The 25,213-nt window shown below is 43.9% G+C and overlaps 1 protein-coding gene across 6 annotated transcripts in view; it reads left to right on the plus strand.

The window, feature by feature from the left end:
- Positions 1-23,483, plus strand: part of grm5b (glutamate receptor, metabotropic 5b) — a 49,685-nt gene extending 26,202 nt beyond the window's left edge. For 3 of the 6 annotated variants that reach the window (XM_029844002.1, XM_029844003.1, XM_029844004.1), the window contains 12 exons: positions 6,526-6,761; positions 8,004-8,125; positions 8,261-8,385; positions 8,482-8,650; positions 8,749-8,875; positions 9,855-9,972; positions 10,079-10,265; positions 10,592-10,750; positions 11,198-11,323; positions 11,456-11,638; positions 12,041-12,207; positions 19,816-23,483. In XM_029844002.1, the coding sequence (XP_029699862.1) occupies positions 6,526-6,761; positions 8,004-8,125; positions 8,261-8,385; positions 8,482-8,650; positions 8,749-8,875; positions 9,855-9,972; positions 10,079-10,265; positions 10,592-10,750; positions 11,198-11,323; positions 11,456-11,638; positions 12,041-12,207; positions 19,816-20,896 (2,800 nt within the window). In that variant the 3' untranslated portion in view covers positions 20,897-23,483. The remainder of the gene's footprint in view (positions 1-6,525; positions 6,762-8,003; positions 8,126-8,260; positions 8,386-8,481; positions 8,651-8,748; positions 8,876-9,854; positions 9,973-10,078; positions 10,266-10,591; positions 10,751-11,197; positions 11,324-11,455; positions 11,639-12,040; positions 12,208-19,815) is intronic. The other 3 variants (XM_029844006.1, XM_029844007.1, XM_029844005.1) reach the window with 3 other exon arrangements.
- The last annotated feature ends 1,730 nt before the right edge of the window (positions 23,484-25,213 follow it).

Here is a 25,213-nt window from a genome sequence, read left to right on the forward strand (position 1 = left end):
GGAGAGGTGTGATTGGGAAGAACGCCCCCCCTGATCTGAACCCGAGTGGTGCTCTGTTGACTTCTGTGCTTGTCTCAGATTGTCCATAACAAACACCTTGTTCAGGCATAAAGGCGTCTACATGTGCAATTGGCACCAGGACGCCTTAGGCCGCAGATCGATGATCGACTTTGTGGTTGTGTCATCGGATTTGCGGCCGCATGTTATGGTGAAAAGAGGGGCGGAGCTGTCAACTGATCACCACCTGGTGGTGAGTTGGCTCCGATGGTGGGGAAGGATGCCGGACAGACCCGGCCGACCCAAACGTATTGTGAGGGTCTGCTGGGAACGCCTGGCAGAGTCTCCTGTCAGAAGGAGCTTCAACTCACATCTCTGGGAGAGCTTTGACCATGTCCCAGGGGAGGCGGGTGACATTGAGTCCGAGTGGACCATGTTCCATGCCTCCATTGTTGAGGCGGCTGACTGGTGCTGTGACCGCAAGGTGGTTGGTGACTGTTGTGGTGGCAATGCTCGAACCCGTCAGGTATGCCGTCAGGCTGAAGGAGTCTTATCAGGCCTTACTGGCCTGTGGGACTCCTGAGGCAGCAGATAGGTACCGGCAGGCCAAGCAGAGTGCAGCTACGGCTGTTGCCGAGGCAAAGACCTGGGCATGGACCCGGCCATGGAGAACGACATTCGGACGGCCTTGAAAAGGTTCTGGACCAACATCCATTGTCTGAGGAAGGGAAAGCAGTGCACTGTCAACGCTGTGTATAGTGGTGATGGTGTGCTGCTGACCTCAACTCGGGATGTTGTGGATCGGTGGAAGGAATACTTCGAGGACCTTCTCAATCCCACCAACATGCCTTCCAGTGAGGAAGTAGGGCCTGGGCACCAGGGGACCTGGGGATAGGCTCTCATATCTCCGGGGCTGAAGTTGCCGAGGTAGTCAAAAAACTCGTCGGTGGCAAGGCCCCGGGCGTGGATGAGATCCGCCCAGAGTTCCTTAAGGCTCTGGATGTTGTAGGGCTGTCATGTTTGACTTGACTCTGCAACATCGTGTGGACATCGGGGGCGGTGCCACTGGATTGGCAGACCTGGGTGGTAGTCCCTCTTTTTAAGAAGGGGGAGCAGAGGGTGTGTTCCAACTATAGGGGGATCACACTCCTCAGCCTCTCTGGTAAGGTCTATTCAGGGGTACTGGATAGGAGGGTCCGCCAGATAGTCGAACCTCAGATTCAGGAAGAGCAATGTGGTTTTCGTCCTGGGCGTGGAACAGTGGACCAGCTCTATACCCTCAGCAGGATCTTCGAGGGTGCATGGGAGTTTGCCCAACCAGTCCACATGTGTTTTGTGGACTTGGAGAAGGCATTCAACCGTCTCCCTCGGGGGGTCCTGTGGGGAGTCCTCTGGGGTGTCGGGCCGCTGATACGGGCCGTCCGCTCCCTGTACGATCGGTGTCAGAGTTTGGTCCGCATTGCTGGCAGTAAGTCGAACTCGTTTCCGGTGAGGGTTGGTCTCCGCCAGGGCTGCCCTTTGTCACAGATTCTGTTCATAATTTTTTGGACAGAATTTCTAGGTGCAGTCATGGTGTTGAGGGGGTCCAGTTTGGTGACCTCAGGATCGGGTCTCTGCTTTTTGCAGATGATGTGGTCCTGTTGGCGTTATCGGCCCTGAACTCCAACTATCACTGGACATGACCTCCAACTATCACTGGATCGGTTTGCCGCTGCATGTGAAGTGGCTGGGATAAAAATCAGCACCTCCAAATCCGAGGCTGTGGTTCTCAACTGGAAAAAGGTGGAGTGCCTTCTCCGGGTCAAGGAGGAGATCCTGCCGCAAGTGGAGGAGTTTAAGTACCTCAGAGTCTTGTTCACGAGTGAGGGAAGAATGGAGCAGGAGATCGACAGGCGGATCGGTGCGGCATCCGCAGTAATGTGGACTCTGCACCGGTCCGTAGTGGTGAAGAGAGAGCTGAGCCAAAAAGCGAAGTTCTCGATTTACCGGTCGATCTTTGCTCCTACCCTCACCTATGGTCATGAGCTTTCGGTAATGACCCAAAGAAGAAGATCACGGGTACAAGCGGCCGAAATGAGCTTCCTCTGTAGGGTGGCTGGGCTCTCCCTTAGAGATAGGGTGAGAAGCTCTGCCATCCGGGAGAAGCTCAGAGTAAAGCCGCTGCTCCTCCGCGTTGAGAGTAGCCAGATGGGGTTGCTTGGGCATCTAGTTAGGACGCCTCCCTGGTGAGGTGTTCGGGGCATGTCCCTCCGGTAGGAGACCCCCAGGGAGACCCAGGACACGTTGGAGAGACTTTGTCTCTCGACTGGTCTGGGAACGCCTGGGGATCCCTCCGGATGAGCTGGAAGAAGTAGCCGGGGAGAGGGAAGTCTGGGCTTCTCTTCTTAGGCTGCTGCCCCCGCGAACCGACCCCGGATAAGCGGTAGAGGATGGATGGATGGATGGATGGATGGATGGATGGATGGATGGAATTTGGCCACAGTGCTGAAATGAAATCTGGGGTCTTTTCAGGCTAAATGGTAGGTATCTATTTAACAAGAATACCATTTTCTTTGTAGTCTTCGCACTTTCTTCTCTCATTTATTATTTTCTTTTTCAGGGGGGCAACAGAATCAAGCTTGATTCTCAGTGAGGCTGCTGCACCTTCAGCAACAGGCAGGGCTAAGATTATAATGATTGATCCCTGGGGAAACACACGGTGGTCCTGGGATCAGCACAGGGATCGCTTCCATAAACTTAACCACAGTATTATCTGAAATACTGTGTTCTGAGCATAGAAAAATCCTTAATCATCAAAGTAAAAGTGATTAAAGAATGATCTGACGGGAGTGGGTTCTGAGGGAACACTGACACATGTCCTACCTCAACACCTTGAGTCAGAACTAGATCAAGGGTGCGGTTGAAGCTATGAGTTGGTAGCTTTATCTGTTGAAGGAAAACAACTGACTCAAGTAATGAAATGAAGCCATTTCTAAAGCTGTCATTTACAACGTCTACATGGATGTTAAAGTCTCCAATAATAATGACTATCTGTTCTGAGGACCAAGTCAGATATGAACTTAAGAAAGAGAACTCGGTTAGGAACTTTGAGTGTGGTCCAGCAGGGGGCCGATATACTACTACAAACAAAAGTGGCTTTTCTGCCTTCCAGGAGTCATGTTTGGGTCTCGGATCAATAAATAACTTGGAGTGATTGCTGCCACTCCCCCTCCTTGACCAGTACCAAGAGTAATATGATAATTCAGATGGATAAGAGGAGTACATTAATTTAAGCTAACATACTCCTTCTCCTGAAGCCAGGTCTCAGTAAAACAAAATAAATCAATGTGGTGATCGGCTATCAGGTTGTGCACTAATAGGGATTAACACAAAAGAGATCTAATATTTAATAGGCCACATTTAATTGTACTGTTAGTTTCTTCTATTTGTGCTTTGGTATTATTTGAATAAGATTATGTTGAGTGAACGCTTCCTTGCTTTGTGCTTGGTGAACTTTTAATCGTGGAACACAGACTACCTCCATAGTGTTAAATATGTTACAACAGTAATTTCTGATTGAAAGATTTGGAGATTCAATGAGAAAGAGGAGACTAAATATGTATAACCTCTCACAAATGAGTTTGTTACTATTTTTAAAAAGAAAGGATGGTGTGATGGTAATTGCCCGAGGATATAATTTGTTGAAAAGCTTAATAGAAGATTGTGTAAAATGCCTGAACTAATAGCTTTTCCAATATTGGTAGAGACAGACTATCCAACAATTGATTTGTGAGTAGAAAGTCTGGCTCTAGCCCCCTGTATATAATTAAAATTTTCCCGTGTCGAAGGTGACATAAAGTACAGACAGGTTAAGTGTAGGCTGGAAACCATGGCAATGTCCTTGGGTGGATAGGTGGTTCATTGATATGGGACAAACAAATGGGAGAAGACGCTAAAACAGGTAAAATAAGTGTTAGTGCAGTATATATCAGTATATACAGTATATGTCAGTCAGTTGTAGGCTGTTATATTAGCCATACTGAAAATGAGTCCACTTAAATTTTTTTAAATTTCATTTTTTGTGTTGAGCCAAACTGCTTGTCCAGGTATTTCTCTTGGGGCTATTGGCCTCAGCAGGGAGCCTCAGACAGCCCTTTTCCACCAGGACTCCCAAGGCCTTTCCAGGCCGCCTGAGACTCCTCAGCATGTTGTCAGTTGGCCCTGGTATGCTTTCATAGATAGACATGCTGAAAAGAATGCCCAACCTCCTACGCCCCTTCCAGCACCCTAACAAGGGGTAATGAGGTGTCCCACTCTTCCATTAGTGGGACAAAAACATATTTGACCTCCTGAATCCATGGTTCAACTAACAGTCAGACTTTAATTATTTATATGATTAAATATAAATTAAAACAACTCTTTGAAAGGAGGATAACTCAGTGGTTAATGGTTTGACTGCTCGTCGTGAAATGTTAATTGTCTTTCACACTATTTTGCTGGAGATCATAATGATTTGAGCGATGCCAACATGTAGCACCTCCATTTCATCATTGCTGTGGGCGCTAGGATTGTTGCTAGCACAAGAGGCTTCTGGCTACTGTAGTTCAACATTGTACTCACTGTTTGTGCCACTTTAAAATGCCACTGGTGTATTTGCTTCATTTTATCAGCCGAAGTTTTGTACTGTATTATTCCGGTAGCACAGGAGCTACCGGAATAATACCTTTTAATAAAAATTGTGTGAAAAAGTGCTGAGTCTGTTGAACCAAAGGTGTTCACTTATAGCATACAGATATTCAGAATACTAATGCTGATTTATTCAGTACCTCTATTGGAATTTTTAGCCGCCACGCAACACTGACCTAATAGTTTAATTGTATGGTCAGCATGAGGGCAAAAGTTGGGTGCCAGTACAACAATACTGGTGTCATCACCATCCCATAGCACTACACACACACACACACACACACACACACACACACACACACACACACACATGCCTCCGGTATGGACAGTTTGTTGTACTTCTTGGGCCGCTCTGTCCTTGAATTCACGCCTCTACTCAGCTCTGTTAGGATGCTGACTTCTCTCCATGTTACCATGATTTTTGCCTCTAGCCTTCTCCTCCATGGGGCCATTTGCTTCTTATGGCTATTCATGCTCTTGATCTTATAGCCAAGCATCTGTACGATTACCGTTGCCGCTGCATACATCAGCTGATTGGTCTCAGTGATAGTAGTGGTAGGGATGGTTGACAGTGCCGTGTTCATGTCCTCCAGTAGAGACTGGTCTGGTACTTTCTGTGTTAGCCTTGACAGGGAGGTAGTTGAGTTCCCCCAGGACTTCATGATTCTCTCTCTCAGGTCATTCCATCTGTCATTGGGGCTTTGTACCCAATCTCGATATTGGGGGGTGATGATGAAATCACCCCCATACTGACCTGGCGTCCTGGCTCCCCCTTGCCGTAGCATATTTGTACCCTGGGTGAGGCACACCGCCGTGCATCGTCAATCTCTAGCTGTGTTAGCAGCTTCTTATTGCGGATATTCGAACACTGAGTTAAGAGCTGCTTCTTAATCAGTGAGGATGTGGGGTTTCGAAGTACCCATTTCTCCCACATTCTCTGCATGTACCCTCTCTCGCTGGGGTTACTCCTGTAGTAACACTCCATCAGTACCATGTTCTCTGCCCTGCTCCATGAATTCCTTGTTCCTGTAGCCAATTTGTGTATATATGTGTGTGTGTGTATGTGTGTGTGTGTGTATAGACAGACAGACAGACAGACAGACAGACAGATCGATAGACACATATACTGTATATGTCTGTGCACATATAGTCCATTTAGAATTTAATAGTAAAGACACTGTAAATGCATCATAAAAAAAGCATCATATTGAATATTCAGATGGAGATAAAAATCTGACAAACCAGTCTCAAACCAGTTTGTCCCCGACATGTGCACATAGGAATACACAGGAATCCATTTCTGCAAAAAAGCAGATTTAATTTACATTATGGCTTGAAGTACTGCTGTAGAAGAAAATGAGTTTTGTTCTCTGGAGGGTCAGAGAGAATGGAAAGGACTGGGGAGGCGAAAGGAAAGCGTCTGAGAATTGTGTTCTTCCTTGAGGCCATGTTGGCAGTTGTGAGAGGAAAAATGATTTGCCCTTTTTCCTCTTCTTTCTTGCTTTTGTCTTTCTGTCACACAGTTCCATCTCTGCTTCCTTCCTTGTGGAGTGGTGCTTCTCAAACGAAGCTCCTGTGATATGCACTATATAATGGGATGGATTATTTTAACCGTTTATGTGCATTCACATTAAACTGCAGGCCTATGGATTAATGACATTTAAGGAAACCTGTGGAGGAGACGTGTAGAAATAACTGTGTAGATGCCAGATTGTGGAAATATCAACAGAGAATCAAAGATTCCTGCAGTCAAAAACAACCAAAACTGTGGACTGAGCTTTTTGCCTTTTTTATAAATGTATACTTTGTATAATAAGCAAGTTGTTAGATGTTTGTTCCTCTATTTTATGTGTTTCTTGACAGCGATGGATGGGCAGACAGGTACGATGTCACAGATGGTTATGTCAAAGAAGCTGCTGGTGGTATCACCATCAAGCTCCAGTCTGCTGACGTGAAGTGGTTTGATGATTACTACCTGAAGCTGCGTCCAGAGAATAACCACAGGAACCCTTGGTTTCCTGAGTTCTGGCAGCATCGTTTTCATTGTCAACTCAAAGGACACCCACAGGAAAACAGCAAATACAACCGCACGTGTAGCAGTGAGTACTGACACCAATAAACACCAATGAAGGACAACAGAGGGCTTATGATGAGTTCTAATGGTGAGTCTTTAGTTTAATTTCAGTAATATTAAACTAAAGACTCACCATTACAACAAATTACTAAAACTGATACTGAGGTTTATATATATGGATTTATACTACTGTTGTAGATAGAGAGCCTCCTTTTAAGGAATACAACTGTGACAGTCAGTGACAGGCAAAACTACATGAAAAGTATAGTTACAAATAAAAATACCAAATACCCATCGAAGAAATGTGCCAAAAGAAGCCACAAAATGCACAGCAACAAAACAGATGTCTGTGGGACAAAATGTCCAAAAGGTATTATATTATAAGCCCAGTATTGATCTAGTAGTATGAAGATTCCTTCTGAACAAATGCCATGGTATCATTCTGGACTCATTACACAGGCTGCTTTTCTTACTATGTGTAGTTTTCTCAAACATCTCAACATCTTGTGTGAAGATGAAAAAGTCACTGACTGACTGAATTTATGTTGGAAAGGACCCATGGTTGAGAGAAATTGTGAGAAATATGAGAAATTAACCAAAAGCAAAATGAAACGCCTCACGTTCAACTAGGTTGACATCCTCCACAGTCAGAGCTCAACCAACCCAGTTAGCATAACGCTGAACACGAAGGCCTTTTCTCTACACTTAAAGCTGCAGCAGCACTTGGACCACAACATGCAGAAAAACTGGAAGTGACTCCGTAAGTGATGGTTTCATTAGCCTTCAGGCCCACACTGACTCACACAAATTATTTTACAGTATTTTGAAAATACTTAACCCTGAATTATTTTGATGTAAAAAATCAGGGCATTTTCATGTTTTTTCATGTGTTTACTGCCCATGACAGTGATAAAAGTTGAAAGCACTTGACATTTTTACAGTATCAGTTGAACTACAGCAACTCTTCAGTACATATCATCAAGCTTTTTGTAGCGTATAAGCTAGAGCCCAAGGTATTTGAACACCGTAACCACATAAAACACATCAATGCACTTTCACAATGGATGCAAGTTTAAGTGTGGAGAGTCAACTGTGTGTTGTACTGAACATATGCAGTATGAATAGAAAACAAATGAATATAGAAGTTTTGGAAGCAACCACAGATTGAAAACAAAGGCTTAACTGGTAAGAGTCATGTAAGGAAATGAAAGCAATGTTTTGGACATCAGGAAGGTTCTTTTTTAATGCCTTTTTCTGTCCTTTGCAGAGCGAGAGTCACTTCGGCAACAGTATGCACAGGACACTAAAATGGGCTTTGTTATTAATGCCATTTACTCAATGGCACACGGCCTCCACAACATGCAGCAGACCCTGTGCCCAGGTTTTCAGGTAGCTTCCGCTTCCACTAATACACAGACTAATAAGAAAATAGTGCATCAAGATGAGAGGTGGAATGGAAATGAAGGTACCAACCATAAACAATGTCATATGTGGTTTCTGACAAGATTATTTGTGTCTTTCAAGGGACTGTGTGATGCAATGCGTCCTATAGATGGTGCAACACTGTTAGATTTCCTGATGAAAACCAACTTTACAGGTGTGTCAGGAGAGGGAATACTATTTGATGAGAATGGAGACTCACCTGGCAGGTAGGCAGTGTAACTCCTCAATGCTGTGACACTGGGCGCATGCTTTGGAGTAATATGGCAAAACAATGTGTACATTGTTTGGTGTTTTATCCACAGATATGAAATAATGAATTTTAAAAAGATGGGAAAGGACTATTATGACTACATTAATGTTGGAAGTTGGGACAATGGAGGATTAAAGATAGATGATGATGAAATTTGGCCCAACACAGATTCCATTATCAAGTCAGTCTGTAGTGAACCCTGCGACAAAGGACAAATAAAGGTAAGACGTCTGATACAGACAACTCTGATCCTATTTCGTCCTAATAAAGGCACACATACATTCGTGCACACACGCATTGTGAATGTTGTCCCTTCCAGGTGATCCGTAAAGGTGAGGTGAGCTGCTGCTGGACCTGCACTCCCTGTAAAGAAAACGAGTTTGTGTTTGATGAGTACACCTGCAAAGCTTGTGAACTGGGTTCTTGGCCTAATGATGACCTCACAGGTTGGTTTCTATAGATGGCTTCATTTTCACTTGCAACTCCCTACTTGTCGTCAAGTTAATTATTTCGGATTTTTTTTTAAACACATCTTGAATAAGCATTGAAGGAACATGTGTAATTTCACAAGATGTGGATAACCCACAGGGGGCCCAGAGTAGCAGCTTGGGCTTCCGGAGGGCAGCATGTTTCACCTGTCGTCGTCTTTGCAGACACCCTAGTTCCATCTTGCTTTAGTTCAGGAGGCCTTGAAAGGATCAGGAACCTACCAAGGCCCAAAAGAGATATTAGTTCAATGACATACACTTAATGACTGAAAGACAAAAACAATGAGATGCAGTTACAATAAAAATGAGAAAACTATTTGTTTGCTATTAAAATCCCTTTTTAACTAACCATGTTAAAGTCAAATTGTGCAATCATTGAAATTACATTTGTGAAGCACTTTAATGAAAATTTCTAAGGAACACATTGTGGTCTGTGGATGAAGTTATGTTCTCAGTTTCTATTGAGCCTTAAGTTGAGCACCCTACTGAGGCTCTAATTTGCTCCACTGATCCATGAAATATGTAGATTTCTTTAACACACCCATCTTCAACCACAGACTTCTGAAAACCACCTTCAAATGTTCTTCACCCTCTCCTTGATGTTAATAATCAAGTTGTGCTAAAATGGATTCAGCTGCTTTTCAAACATAATACTAAAAGAGTGAGACAATTAGCTTAAAAGAACAAAATAACATTACATAGGGCACCTGTGGTGCGTATATAGGTGCATGTGAGAGTGGACGTTCATCAGGAGATGAAGTGACATCTGGGAACATAAAGAAGAAAGGGCTGATTAAAATTATTGTTGTTTGTTGTTCAGACAGGAAAGGTCACACTGTGTGCACATTTAAACCGACTGTTTTCATTAAACCCATCTCTGATCCACATCACTGAGTGAAAACGGGAGTTTCAGGAAAAAAATCTTTTATGTACACAGGCTGTGATTTAATCCCAGTTGAGTATCTGCGATGGGGAGACCCTGAACCCATAGCTGCTGTGGTCTTTGCCTGCTTGGGTCAAATGGCAACATTCTTTGTAACTGGAATCTTTATCAGGTAACAGTCTCTCAGCTGTGTAGTATGTAGCTGTGGAGCAGTGTACTGAACAGTTCAGGGTCATTGTACTTCATGTTTTTTGTCTATGAATCTGTTTGTGTTCAAGGTTCCGCGATACGCCAGTAGTAAAATCCTCCAGTAGGGAGTTGTGCTACATCATACTAGTAGGGATCTGCCTGGGGTACCTGTGTACGTTCAGCCTCATTGCCAAACCCCATGTTGTACATTGCTACCTCCAGAGACTGGGAATAGGTTTGTCACCTGCCATGAGCTATTCTGCACTGGTCACCAAGGTAAGAAGTACGAAATAATGAAAATTGATAGCAGCTGGGAGATGGTACTAAAGCTATGCTAACTTAATTTAGTAATGGGCAGACATGCATTCTAATGCTGCAGAAGAGCCATACGGAATAAATGTATAGTTATGTTCTGGAGCGACACAGAACAAACACAATGGTGCTGAATATGTTCTGTGCTGTGGAAGTACCGGTATACAAGAGCATATGGTTCATTAAAGTTTACATGTCAGCCTAGGACAGACAGAATGCAGATTGTTAAAATGAAGAAATGTATGGAGCATTACTGAAAGTTATTGACGGTGTTGGCTATATGATTATAGACAAACCGCATTGCTCGGATCCTGGCAGGCAGCAAGAAGAAAATCTGTACAAAGAAACCACGTTTCATGTCTGCCTGCGCTCAGCTCATGATCGCATTCATGCTCATAGTGCTGCAGCTGGGCATCATCATCGCTCTCTTTGTGATGGAGCCTCCTGAGGTAAACAGGTCACTTAACTCTGATGCTAGCCTGAGCCTGCTGACTCTTTAGCCTTCATGCCACTTGTCCCTTTGCATGCTGCTGTGTGCTTTGACATTTCTGTGCTTCAGCTGTTTCTTCCATGTCCAGATGGTTGGATGGCAACACTTCAGATCTCCTAAAAGCTCCACAACTGCAACCTTCTGACATATTTGAGTCTGCAATGTTGATGTTTTACTGCAAAGCACATGAATATAAATTGTACATATGTCTAGAGTGTCCGTCAATCAATCCATCCATCCATCCATCCATCCATCCATCCATCCATCCATCCATCCATCCATCCATCCATCCATCCATCCATCCATCCTCGACAATGGATGGATGTTAGCTCGTCAGCTAACAGAGACAAGTCTGAAAAGAATTAGAACTTCCAGCATATGCTTGTGAACCTTCTTGTGAGTGTAGGTGATCCATGACTACCCCAGCATCCGGCAGGTCAATCTAATTTGCAACACCACTAATCTGGCTGTGGTTGCCCCCCTGGGATATAACTGCCTGCTCATCCTCAGCTGTACCTTCTATGCCTTTAAGGTAAAATTGTGATTTAAATTGCAAACTTTTGATAGAATCTAATAACTTTTGCTGAGCTTGTGAAGTCAGAATTTAAACTTTTGTATATGGGTGCCTTGCAATTATGTGCTCTTTTGTGAATTTCTCTTGAAGACCCGCAATGTCCCTGCCAATTTCAATGAGGCCAAGTACATAGCCTTTACCATGTACACCACCTGCATCATCTGGCTGGCCTTCGTACCCATCTACTTCGGCTCCAACTACAAGATCATCACGATGTGCTTCAGTGTCAGCCTCAGTGCGACCGTGGCCTTGTGCTGCATGTTCGTACCCAAGGTAAGGGTGGCGATAAAATTCATACTTTCTGTTTGCTACATAATCACCACTTTTAAAACCATTATCAACCAAACATTCAATCATTTTGTCTTCTCCTCTGATGTTAATAGAATGAAAATGTATTTTCCCTCAAAGTTATTAAAATCTGTTTTTATTGGGACATTAAGAACAGTTGATTGGTTTATATTTGTCCATTAGGAGGTCGAATAATGGGCTAAATTAGGTTATTCCATTAATCAGTTGAAGTTAGAGGACAGAGCAGTAATGTAACTGCAGATAACCATGGCAAAGGTACATACATCATACCACACCACAGACGCAATAATCTACTGCCACATTTCTAATTAAGTGCAAGAGTTTTGACTGTTGTTCTGTTCTATGGCATGTTTTGTTTCCTATCAGGTGTACATCATTTTGGCTAAACCAGAACGTAATGTGCGCAGTGCCTTCACCACTAGCACAGTCGTGCGTATGCACGTGGGTGACGGCAAATCGTCCTCAGCTGCCAGTCGCTCCTCCAGTCTTGTTAACTTGTGGAAACACAGAGGATCTACAGGAGAAACCCTGAGGTAAATCATGGTGTATTTGTCTGTGTGTGTCTGTGCGTGTGTCTTATACAGTATGGCCAAAATGAAACATATGGGGAACGTTAGTGTTTGTCGGAAGGTTTCGAACAACAAACCTTGGTAAGCATGATTTCACATGCAACCCGTCAGGAGATGATTCCGTCTTTCTTTTCATTGCCATTCCTTCAACCATATGGAATGTGATATTTGGTTGATTGAGTATTTTACTGAGAAGCCAAAATAAGAAATTATGTTTATGTAAACTGCCTAGCAGATATTACTTCATGGTGTATCAACTCTGTGATAGTGGTGTTAATCAATAATTTGATTCAAGGCAGTTATAAGGCTCACCATGCTGGGCTTCTGAAAAAAGTTTTATTTGACTTAATAAGGTGGTAACTCCTGGGCTACCACCTTATTGTGTGTGGATTTTAAAATGTCAAGTGCTTTCTTAGTGGAGGGGTTTGCATGTCTCAATGATCCTAGGAGCTCCATTGTCTGGGGCTTTATGCCCCTGGTAGGGCCACCCATGGCCAACAGGCCCTAGGTGAGGGATCAGACAAAGCATAGCCCAGGACCCCCAATGATGAAAATGATTATTGGTCCCAAGTTTCCCTTGCCCGGATGTGGGTCACCGGGGCCCCCTCCTGGAGCCAGGCCTGGGGGCGGCGCATGTTGGCGAGCACCTGGCAGCTGGACCTCTGCCCATGGCACAGCCCGAAGAGGCAACATGGGACCCCCTTCCCGTGGGCTCACCACCTGCAGGATGGGCCAAGGGGGTCAGGTGCATTGTGTGTTGGGGGCGGCGGAAGGCAGGGACCTTGGCCGTCTGATCCCTGGCTGCAGAAACTAGCTCTAGGGACGTGGAATGTCACCTCTCTGATGGGAAAGGAGCCTGAGCTGGTACGCGAGGTTGAGAAGTTCCTACTTGATATTATCGGCCTCACCTCGACGCATAGCAGGGGCTCTGGAACCAGTCGTCTCAAGAGGGGTTGTACTATCTACCATTCTGGAATTGCCAATGGTGAGAGGCGACGGGCAGGGGTGGCAATCCTTGTTGCTCCCCGGGTCAGTGCCTGTATATTGGAGTTTACCCTGGTGAATGAGAGGGTAGCCTCCCTTCACCTTTGGGTGGGGGGACAGATCCTGACTGTTGTTTGTGCCTATGGCCCAAACAGCAGTTCAGCATATCCACCCTTTTTGGAGTCCTTAGAGGGAGTGCTGTAGAGTGCTCCTTTTGCGGGTTCCCTCGTCCTCCTGGGTGACTTCAATGCTCACGTTGGCAGTGACAGCGTGACCTGGAGAGGTGTGATTGGGAAGAACGGCTCCCCTGATCTGAACCCGAGTGGTGCTCTGTTGTTGGACTTCTGAGCTCATCTCAGATTGTCCATAACGAACACCTTGTTCAGGCATAAAGGCGTCCACATGTGACCTTGGCACCAGGGCGCCTTAGGCCGCAGCTCGATGATTGACTTTGCGGTTGTGTCATCAGATTTGCGGCCGCATGTTCTGGACACCCGGGTGAAGAAAGGGGCAGAGCTGTCAAGTGATTACCACCTGGTGGTGAGTTGGCTCCGATGGCTCCTGTCAGAAGGAACTTCAACTCACACCTCCGGGAGAGCTTTGACCATGTCCTTGGGGAGGTGGAGGACATCGAGCCCAAGTGGACCATGTTCCGTGCCTCCATTGTTGAGGTGGCTGACCGGTGCTGTGGCCGCAAGGTGGTTGGTGCCTGTCGTGACGGCAATGCCCAAACCCGCTGGTGGACACCAGTGTTGAGGGATGCCGTCAGGATGAAGACGGAGTTGTATCAGGCCTTACTGGCCTGTGGGACTCCTGAGGCAGCAGATATGTACCAGCAGGCCAAGCGGAGTGCAGCTACGGCAGTTGCCGAGGCAAAGACCGGTGAGGCCTTGGAGAACGACTTCCGGGCGGCTTCGAAAAGGTTCTGGACCACCATCCGGCGTCTGAGGAAGGGGAAGCAGTGCACTGTCAAGACTGTGTATAGTGGCGATGGTGTGCTGCTGACCTCAATTCAGGATGTTGTGGATCGGTGGAAGGAATACTTCGAAGACCTCCTTAAACCCACCAACACGCCTTCCAGTGAGGAATCAAATCAAATCAAATCAATCTTTATTTATATAGCATCTTATACAATCAAAATTGTTTCAAGGCGCTTTCCAGAATCGCAGGGCCTAACCCCAGACAAGCAACAGTGGCAAGGAAAAACTCCCCATTAACAGGAAGAAACCTTGAGCAGGACCAGGCTCATGTAGGGGGACCCTCCTGCTGATGGCCGGCTGGATAAAGAGAGAGGAGAGGAGAGGAGAGGAGAGGAGAGGAGAGGAGAGGAGAGGCACAGAGCGGGTCAGCGGGGCTGGAGGTCATCATGCAGCTCCGAAGGCGGCGATACCTGTAAATGAATGGGGCGGGGGGGGGGAGCAGAAAAACTACACAGGAATCAGCATAACTAGTCTGCTTGATGAGGAGGAGGAAAGGAGAGGAGAGGAGAGGAGAGGAAACCATGACCCAGTGGGGTGACAGAGGCCTGTCAGGTGATTATGTTTCTGGACCCCGGCAGCCTTGGCCTATAACAGCATAGCTAAGATGTTAACCTAACGATTAGACGACCCCCTAAGTATGATAATTTGTCTGTCTATGATAGTAACTGGAACTACAGAATTAGTAACAATAAGCTTTTTCAAAAAGGTAGGTTTTAAGTCTGATCTTAAAAGTAGCGATGGAGTCAGCCTCCCGTACCTGGACAGGGAGCTGGTTCCATAGCAGGGGGGCCTGGTAGCTAAATGCTCGGCCCCCCATTCTACTCCTAGAAACTCTGGGAACCACAAGTAGACCAGCATTCTGAGAGCGGAGTGGTCTATTGGGCTGGTAAGGTATCACTAGCCCCTCCAGGTAGGATGGAGCTAGGCCTCTGAGGACCTTGTAGGTCAAAAGAAGGGTTTTAAAATTTATTCTAAATTTAACAGGCAGCCAATGAAGCGACGCCATTACAGGAGTTATGTGATCTCTTTTGTCAATACCTGTCAGAACTCTGGCTGCAGCATTTTGGATCAACTGGAGGCTTAAAGAGTTGTTTGAACACCCTGATAATAAAGAATTACAATAGTCCAGCCTAGAAGTAACAAAAGCATGAATTAACTTTTCAGCATCATGCCGCGTCAGTAGCTTCCTAATCTTTGTGATGTTCCTCAGGTGAAAAAAGGCACTTCTAGAGACTTATTTAATGTGTGAGTTGAAGGAGAGATTTTGATCAAAAGTTACTCCTAGATTCCTCACAGAGAGACTAGATGTTAATGAGATACCATCTAGAGCAGGGGTCGGCAACCCGCGGCTCTGGAGCTGCATGCGGCTCTTTAGCGCCGCCCTAGTGGCTCCCTGGAGCTTTTTAAAAATATGAAAATGGAAATAGTTTTAATGTAATTTCTGTAGGAGGAATAACGTGACAATCATTCTTAAAGTTTTCCAATGCTGTATAAATGTGTATAATAAATATTTAATTTAAGTTAAACTTAAAGCAGCATCGTACAGCAGCAGAGTGGCCACGTGGTGCATCATTCTCTCCACGATGCGCTGCGGGGAAAATAAACATTTCATCATGAATGCTCATTATGTATTTGTAGCCTACTTTTCATTTGGAAAGAAGGCTAATACAGCTAATATAGACACTTACAGCATGTGTTGCCTTCATTATAAACCCTATATAAGGCTTTTAATTTTTTGCGGCTCCAGACAGATTTGTTTCTTGTTTTTTTGGTCCAATATGGCTCTTCGAACATTTTGGGTTGCCGACCCCTGATCTAGGGTGATCATATGATCTAATCTATCCCTGAGAGGTTCAGGACCAAACACCATGACCTCAGTTTTTCCTGGGTTAAGGAGGAGGAAATTTGAAGACATCCAGGACTTTATGTCTTTAAGACAGGTCTGGAGCTTCACTAACATCTCTGTCTCCTCTGGTTTCATGGATAAATATAACTGAGTGTCATCAGCATTACAATGAAAATTTATTCCATGCTGCTGAATAATGTTTCCTAAGAGAAGCAAACTGGTATCTATCAGATAAATATGATCTAAACCAGTCTAGTGCTGTCCCTTTAATCCCAATCACATGTTACAGTCTATGTAACGGGATGCTGTGATCAACTGTATCAAAAGCAGCACTGAGATCCAGCAGAACCAGCATAGAGACCAGTCCATGATCTGAAGCTATGAGAAGCTCATTAGTAACTTTAAGAAGTGCCGTTTCTGTGCTGTGATGAGCTCTAAAGCCTGACTGAAACATCTCAAACAGGCTGTTCCTCTGCAGGTGCTCCAGTAACTGAGTCACCACCACCTTCTCAAGAACTTTAGAGATAAAAGGAAGGTTGGATATTGGCCTATAATTTGCTAATACGTCAGGATCCAGTGATGGTTTTTTAAGCAACGGCTTAATCACTGCCACCTTGTAGGACCGGGGTACATAACCTGTCACTAAAGAACCACTGATCTGGTCCAGGATAGAACTGCCTATCAATGGTAAAACATCCTTCAACAGGTGTGTTGGGATAGGATCTAAAAGACACGTGGTGGTCTTGGATTTCTGAATTAGCGAAGACGCCTCAGGAAAAATATATAGGGCTGAAGGAGTTTAAGGGCTCATTGGAGAACCTGTATGTTCCCACAGTCAGCACATCTGGTGATGGTCCAGTTGTTGGGATGGTCTGGTTAGCTTTCTCTCTGATAGCTAGAACTTTATCAGTGAAGAAGCTCATGAAGTCTTCACCACTAATGGAAGAAGGGATACGTGGATCTAAAACACTGTGACTCTTAGTTAATTTGGCCACAGTGCTGAAAAGAAACCTGGGTTTGCTCTTATTTTCCTCAATTAAAGAAGAAAAATAAGCTGTTCTAGCCTTGCGGAGGGCCTTTTTGTAAACTAATAGAGAGTCTTTCCAGGCTACATGATAGCTGTCTATTTTACAAGAATGCCACTTCCTTTCCACTCTTCGCACTTTCTGCTTGAGGGTCCTGATATGTGAATTATACCAGGGGGCACACCTCCTCTGATTTACTATTTTTAAACACACGGTGGTCCTGGGATTAACACAGGGATCACTTCCTTAAACTTAGCTACAGCATTATCTCAAAGACATCTGCTATAGTAAGACTGTGCTCTGAGGATAGAAGAATCCTTAATCATAAATGTAAAAGTGATCAAAGAATGATCTGACAGGAGTGGGTTCTGAGGGAACACTGACGCATGTTCTACCTCAACACCATAAGTCAGAACTAGATCTAGGGTGTGGTTGAAGCTATGAGTTGGTTGGTTTATCTGCTGGAGGAAACCAACTGACTCAAGTAATGAAATGAAGCCATTTCTAAAGCTGTCATTTACAACGTCTACATGGATATTAAAGTCTCCAATGATCATGACTTTGTCCGTTCTAAGGACCAAGTCAGATAAGAAATCAGAGAACTCAGACAGGAACTCTGAATGTGGCCCAGCAGGGGGCCGATATACAACTACAAACAAAAGTGGCTTTTCTGCCTTCCAGTTCAGATGGGTGATGCCAAGAGTCAGGCTTTCAAATGAACTGGAACCATATTTTGGTCTAGGATTAATTAATAACTTGGAGTGATAGATTGCTGCCACTCCCCCTCCTCGACCAGTAACACGAGGAATATGATAATTAAGATGGGTAGGAGGAGTAGATTCATTTAAGCTAACATACTTCTCCTCCTGAAGCCAGGTCTCATTAAGACAAAATAAATCAATGTGATAATCAACTGTCAGGTCATGCACTAACAGGGATTTACATGAAAGAGATCTAATATTTAACAGTCTGCATTTAATTGTGCTGTTAGTGTATTCTATTTGTGCTTTGGTATAAATTTTAAAGATTATGGAGATTGACCGCTCCCTTGCTCTGTGCTTGGTGAACTTTTAAACGTGGAACAGAGACTACCTCTATAGTGTTAAATATGTTATTGTTGGTGGATGAGGGTTCTATGGAAACAGCAGAGAGGCGTGTAAGACTACAACTCTGCATCCTGGTCTGGACCCTGGATTGTCAGGTCACTTTGGATCTAATAAAATTAGCCAAATTACTAGAAATAAGAGAGGCACCATCCCGTGTGGGATGGACACCGTCTCTCCTAATCAGACCAGGTTTTCCCCAAAAAGTGCTCCAATTGTCTATAAAGGCCACCTGGTTTTCGGGGCACCACTGTGACAACCAGCGATGAAGCAACGACATGCGGGTAAACATTTCATCGCTGGCCAGATTGGGAAGGGGACCAGAGAATACTACGGAGTCCGACATCGTTTTTGCGTAGCTGCACACCGACTCTATGTTCATTTTGGTGACCTCCAACTGGCAAAGCCGGGTGTTGTTTGCTCCGTCGTGAATAATAACTTTACCAAATTTACATTTACGTCTCGCCAGCAGCTTTAAATTTGCTTCTATGTCGCCCGCTCTGGCCCCTGGAATGCACTTGACTATGGTCGCTGGAGTCGGCTTCACGTAGCGCAAAACAGAGTCGCCAATTACCAGAGTCGGTTTCTCAGCGGGTGTGTCGCCGAGTGGGAAAAAGCGGTTAGCCACGGGAAGTGGTTGGTGGTGCACCATGGGCCATCAGTAATGCAGAATCTGCACTGGTCCGTTGTGGTGAAGAGAGAGCTGAGCCAAAAGGCGAAGTTCTCGATTTACCAGTTGATCTTCTTTTCCCACCCTCACCTATGGTCATGAGCTTTGGGTAATGACTGAAAGAATAAGATCACGGATACAAGCGGCCGATCTTCCCGTGTAGTGTGGCTGGGCTCTCCCTTAGAGATAGGGTGAGAAGCTCTGCCATCCGCGAGGAGCTTGGAGTAGAGCCGCTGCTCCTCCGCGTTGAGAGGAACCAGATGAGGCGGCTTGGGCATCTAGTCAGCATGCCCCCTGGACGCCTCCCTCAGTGAAGTGTTCAGGGCATGTCCCACCAGTAGGAGGCCCCCGGGAAGACCCAGGACACGTTGGAGAGACTATGTCTCTCGACTGGTCTGGGAACGCTTGGGGATCCACCCGGACGAGCTGGAAGAAGTAGCTGGGGGGAGGGAAGTCTGGGCCTCTCTGCTTAGGCTGCTGCCCCCGTGACCTGACCTCGGATAAGCGGTGGAGGATGGTTGGATGGATGGATGTTTATCATGACAAACAAAATAACCAGAAGATATGTGATTGTGTTATTGATTGTGCAATATTACTACATTTAATTCATCGCCTGTTACAAGATGTTTAATGTATGATGAAATACCACAAACCATATGCTATACTATAGTACAGTATATTGCAGTACAGTATAGTGCAGTACAGAATAGTATAGCACAGTACAGTATAGTACAGTACAGTATAGTGCAGTATAATATAGCCTCTTATAGGTTAGCGACCCACTCCTATTAGTACAGAAACCAGTTGTGAAACAAACTAGCTAACCAGCAAATACATCACATCCCACTCATTGTGGAATCTTAATACAACCGTACATACTGTTTGTGTCAAATCATTAAAAACAGCTGTTTTGGCCTATAAATGATACATTTCCTTTTCTTTCGACCAACTTTCTGTCCTTTAGCTCTAATGGTAAATCGGTTTCTTGGGCCCAGGCGGAGCGGAGCACTTCTCGTGGCAGCCACCTGTGGCAGCGACTGTCCTTCCACATTAAGAAGAAGGAGAACAACCAGACAGCTGTCATCAAGCCCTTCTCTAAGGTGTGTGGGGAGCGCTACTCTGGAGTTGGGGATCTTCCTCCACACATTCCTTTGCCCTCCCACCCCTCCATTTCCTCTCTGCGGAGTCATCCTGACTCAGTCACTGAGAAGACCCAAGAGCTGTCTGAACCAGTGGAGACTTACTCGATGATGTACCAACCTCAGATGGCCTCACCCATCAGCACAGTCACCCAAAGGCTTGGGGCAGACTTTGTTGAAGCGTCTCAGATGGGTGGTGCGTCACAGTACACCAACAGCATTTGCAGTGGTGGCAGCGGCAGCAGTTGTGGCCCCGGCAGCAGCGGCTCTGCTGTTATCGGGTATGAAAGTTGTTTAGTTGCTGCCGGCGAGCAGATGGGAGGGCCGCAGCGTTCAATAATGGACCAGATCAGTTGTGTTGTGAACCGCTTTACCGCTAACATCACTGAGCTCAACAGTATGATGTTGTTACCATCTCCTACGCACTCATACCCCGTGTTCAAAAATAGACCTCCATCACCTTGCCCCGCTGACCAATACCTGCAGCCCCATGACATCCAGGTACCCTCATCCGTCACCACTTATGCAGACATTCAGCCCGTACCGCTCACTGAGTCCAGCTCAGGGGCTAGAGGAGGCTGTCCTATCCATTCAATCCCTCCTTCACCTTACCCCCTTCCCCCTCCTCACCCTCACATTTCTCCTTCCCTCTCTCCTGCTCATGGGGAGCTTATCCCATGCTTCACCAACTCCCCTCTGAGAAAGTCGCAGTTGGAAGAGGAGCTCATCGCTTTGACTCCACCGTCTCCGTTTCGAGATTTTTTGGGATCCTGTAGTAGCTCCCCTGTGTCAGAGGCGGCATTTTGTCTCCCTCCAGTCCCATCCCACCCTCCCCCTTCACCACCATCTCTGAGATACAGCCAAATGGCATTGAGAAACTACAGCCAGAGTTCATCCTCTCTGTGAGGCAGAGATGAAGAGCTGTGGAGTTTGCAAAAAATCCACCATGGAAAGGAAATCTATTGCTTCTCAGTGAATTAAAAACATGAAGTGAGGAGTTGGAGGTGGTGGGAGGATAACAGCAAGTTGTATTTAACTGTTCCAATAAGACACATGAAGCTCCACCCTGCTATATTCTCCATAGGGTTTCTGGGAGTTTCTACAGTGCTCCACAAAATACTCCTGGAGGTCTGCAGCTTTTCTATCAGTAAGGTATCAGCCTCTAGGTAGCCTGGCTATTAACTAGTCAGAGGTGCTGAATGTACTTGTTGGGTTTGCTTGGATGGATGTAGGTGACAGCAAACAAAGCCTGTGTGGATGTCAATAATTCACACACACACACACACACACACACACACACACACACACACACACACACACACACACACACACACACACACACACACGAGTGGGAGAAATTTCTTCTCATCCATCTTACACTCCTTTTACTATTCTTCTTTACTTTTTATGTCAGTATTTCAGTATTTATATTTGCCTTTTCCCAATTAAAGTGAATGTATTTTTTTTTACATGAGGTGTTTTAGATAAGGTGTTGGGACCAAACATTCATACCTCTACCTGATTTAAGAAAGAGGGATTATTTCAATTTAGAATTCCTGCGTGTAGATTGCAGAACCTGGAAAGGTTTAAGTTGCTGATGCATTTGCTATTTACACTGAATTGTGGTGGGATATACAGACCTAAGCTGGTCTGCAGAAATGGAGCCAGCCAAGTCAAGGAAAGAGACAGGTAAAGGTTTTATGGGGACGTCTCACGCAGCAGAGGTGTGACTGATTGTGTTTGACTGTAGCTGTTTCACAGCCGTTTTTATGTATTGTATTGTCTTGCTCATCACAATTTCCATATTGTTCCTGCAGCATATACAATGGAGTGCTGTGACAGGTGATTGAAACTCCAGTGAGTCTTTTCTCCTGCTCTGCAGAAGCCAGCAAAAATAAACTCAGACAGAAACACACTGTAAATATTAAGGGCATGCAAAGAAGAGGAATTATTATTCATTTGTCAACAGAGGTGGAAAAGGAGAACTTTTTGATGTATAACATCATAAATACATATCTGTTATGACTAGAAAGTGTGTTACTACTCAGAAATAAAATTGTGTTGTAATCAAATATATATTGATATTATTAATGATACTTGTGCCAAAGTGGGTGGGTCTAGATTTCTTAGCTGATGGGTGTTTTGATAGAAAAATAAAACTGTAAGTGTAAAACTATTTGTAGTTTTTTAATATTTACTTTTTTTTAATCTACCTTATAAATGTTCCATATTTTCACTCTAAAAGCAATATTGTCCATACTTACACATGATGTGAAATATTTTCCTTGAACCTATTTTTGATCAGACCTTTTTTCATCCATCAAACTTTTCTGGGAATTTAACATATGTTGAGTAAATATTGAATATATTTTCTAAAGCTTAATTTCATATCTTAGCAACAAAGACAATATTGATATTCAAGATTTTACAGATATCGATATTTAAGTTCAAACTCCTAAAGAAACACTTGCTTTGTTGTCTCAAATGACAACTGTGCAAATGTGTTGTGGTGTCAGAAGTTGGGAGCAATGTCCCGTCCCTCTGACCTATAGACAGGAGAAGAGCTGCTGAGCATGCTAGAAGACTGACGGCTGGTGATTGGCACATAGATTACCAATCTTGTCCTGATGAGACAAATTAGAGCATAATTTCTTTACTTCTGAAGAGAAGAAACAGAATTGCATTTAATCTGGTAATGCCTTCCTGCCAGGAAGTGCTGAGGTACTGTACGTTTGTATCTTTGATGGTCTAATTAGTAAAGAACTCAGAAATAGAAGATCATATTGTAGTACCGGCTTTTTTGGTTAATGGCCATGACTTCAGATAGAATCCAAAGTTACTTAAATTAGAGCAACTGACTTTCACTACTCCCAGAACATTTTGTCTTCATTCATTGCCTTCAACAGTCCATTATTTCACTGTCCACATGGAAAAGGGTAAAATGCTGCCGTTTAACCCCTCGAAGGTGTTGGTGCTCCTACAGAGGTCCAACACGTCATTAGAGCTTTGCTTATTAATCGTTGGCTGCCACTAGCCATATCCAAGGTCTGTAGTTGGGACAGTAGATCAGCTGAGACAGCTTCAATCATCAACTTGATGTATAGCTGTATGTATAGCTGTTTCTTCCACCATTAAAAGGTTTTGTAGATAATTATGATGCAAAGAAGATGGTGCTGCTAAGAAATGTTGAAATTCTAAACTAGAGTGATTTGGTTTATGTGTTAATTGGTTAGATTAAAGGGTTAATCACAAGGTTCTTTAACAGCATTATGGTTTACAGGGTAGAAGTTGTTGGATTTCTAGTATTGTTCTGTGGTTGCTAATAAATATATATATTTAACAATCTCAGCCCATTTTCTGTGTCTATATTGCATTAATCCAAATTTGGGTGGTTGTACATGTACATGCTTGAGTGCCATTTATGTTCTTGTATATTCAGAGAAAGAAACAGATAAAACTCCCATTCAGTTCTGTTGAGAGTGTGTTTCCAGTGGCTTTGCTGTAGATTGAGAGTGCAGTGAAATATTAATAAGCAGATGAACAGTGAACAGAATGGATCTGGCAAATGATCACAGTTCTCCTTTCTTAAGGACGGATTTCAAGTGTATAAGGAAGTGATGTGTTTTTAGGAGGTGAATGATCAGATCTCAGTTATTGTTGGAAGCCAGTAAACATGTTTACATCACTACTTTATGTCACATTTGTGTGGAGTGGCTCTAAGCTTTAGGAACACCAGACAAATTATCTACATTAATAGCACAAAATGCAATTGATGTTTCTATTTAGAATTTCTATTTCTATTTCCATAAACTGATGTTTAATGATATCCAAACACAAGGTTTTTGTTTATTTAGAAATGTATAACTCCAAAGACAGGATCAAATTGTAAAACAGAATATTGGCCATCAGGAAGAGTCCTCCTTTGGCTTTTTTTTGGAAAACTCTGGGGAAAAGAAACTGTTCATGTGTCATTTTGTAGGCCTTATAGTCTTTATATCTGAAGTGTTTTTGCTTGCTGATAATGTAATTGACAGAAGGTAACCTGATGCCAATTAATAAGGTGTGACAGATAATTAGCTAGATTTACACTGAAATACTTGCTTCTCAATTTAATACTGTATTTTATGCAGCTTTGTGAAATGTGTGACGTACACGTACCAGTCAGGGTATCTGTTTTGTGCTATTGTTTAAAATTTTCTTTTTGGCCAAAGGGTTTGCTTACTGCTAAACTCTCCCTTTTCCATAAAACAGATGATAAAAGGTTTTTCACCAAAATTAATCCATCCATGTTATTTTCTTTTTGTCACTGAGGTCTCGGTCACAGGTTTCTGGAGGGTTCCAACAGACTTGGAAATACAGTCAATGGCTTCCTATTTTTTCTTTATCGAGGACTTTCGAATTGAAGCTTTTGTCGAGGGCACCTCAGAGCTTATATTTGGCTTTTGGGAGTATGAGGATGTGCAGGTGAGACATTGCTCCCTGAACCTTCCTTTTTTGACAATGTAACAGAAAAAACAGCTTTTAATATAATAGAAAACAGAATCACTGTGTAATATGAAGAGTTCCTAAAAGAACCTCTGCCACAAACTTCCATCACACAATTGACAACTCTTCATAATGTTAGGGTTACCTACTCTTCTGGGGACCCTCCAGTCACTGTGAAGCACAGCAGAAATTTGATGTGAGAGAACAATGACATATTTTCTTTTTGTCACCAGTAACTCATTCTGTAAATGTAATAGAGTACTTTGTGATAATAAATGAAATCATTGTTTTAAAAAAGTACCTGGAAATTGTTTCTTTCTTCCTTAAATGTTTTTCTTGTTTTTTGTTCTTTAAAGAGAACATTTGACTTTATCCTGCTTTTAATTTGCACAGATTTATGTTAATAACTGTCCACCTATAGTTCTTAAATTTTTATATTTACAATTACAATCCAAGTTTGCTCAGATTTACTCACATTTGATTTAAACAGGAATTTACTTGTGAATAAGATTACAGTGGTGGTAAATTTCTTCTGGTAGTTGAGATGTGCTGATGAGAAAGGACACCTTCACGGACACCGACTTGGTTATAAGAGCTGTTTATTGGAGAGAACAGTCAGGTATATATCGGACACTGCAGTCTGCCCGAGGGAGGTTTCGTGGTCCAGACGGTGAAGATCTCCAAAGTGCTTACTTTGGTAGCCCCTTTTATATGGTAAGTAAACACATTCTTTTCTGA

Source organism: Takifugu rubripes, chromosome 11, assembly GCF_901000725.2.
Source record: "Takifugu rubripes chromosome 11, fTakRub1.2, whole genome shotgun sequence".
Classification (NCBI taxonomy): Eukaryota; Metazoa; Chordata; class Actinopteri; order Tetraodontiformes; family Tetraodontidae; genus Takifugu; species Takifugu rubripes.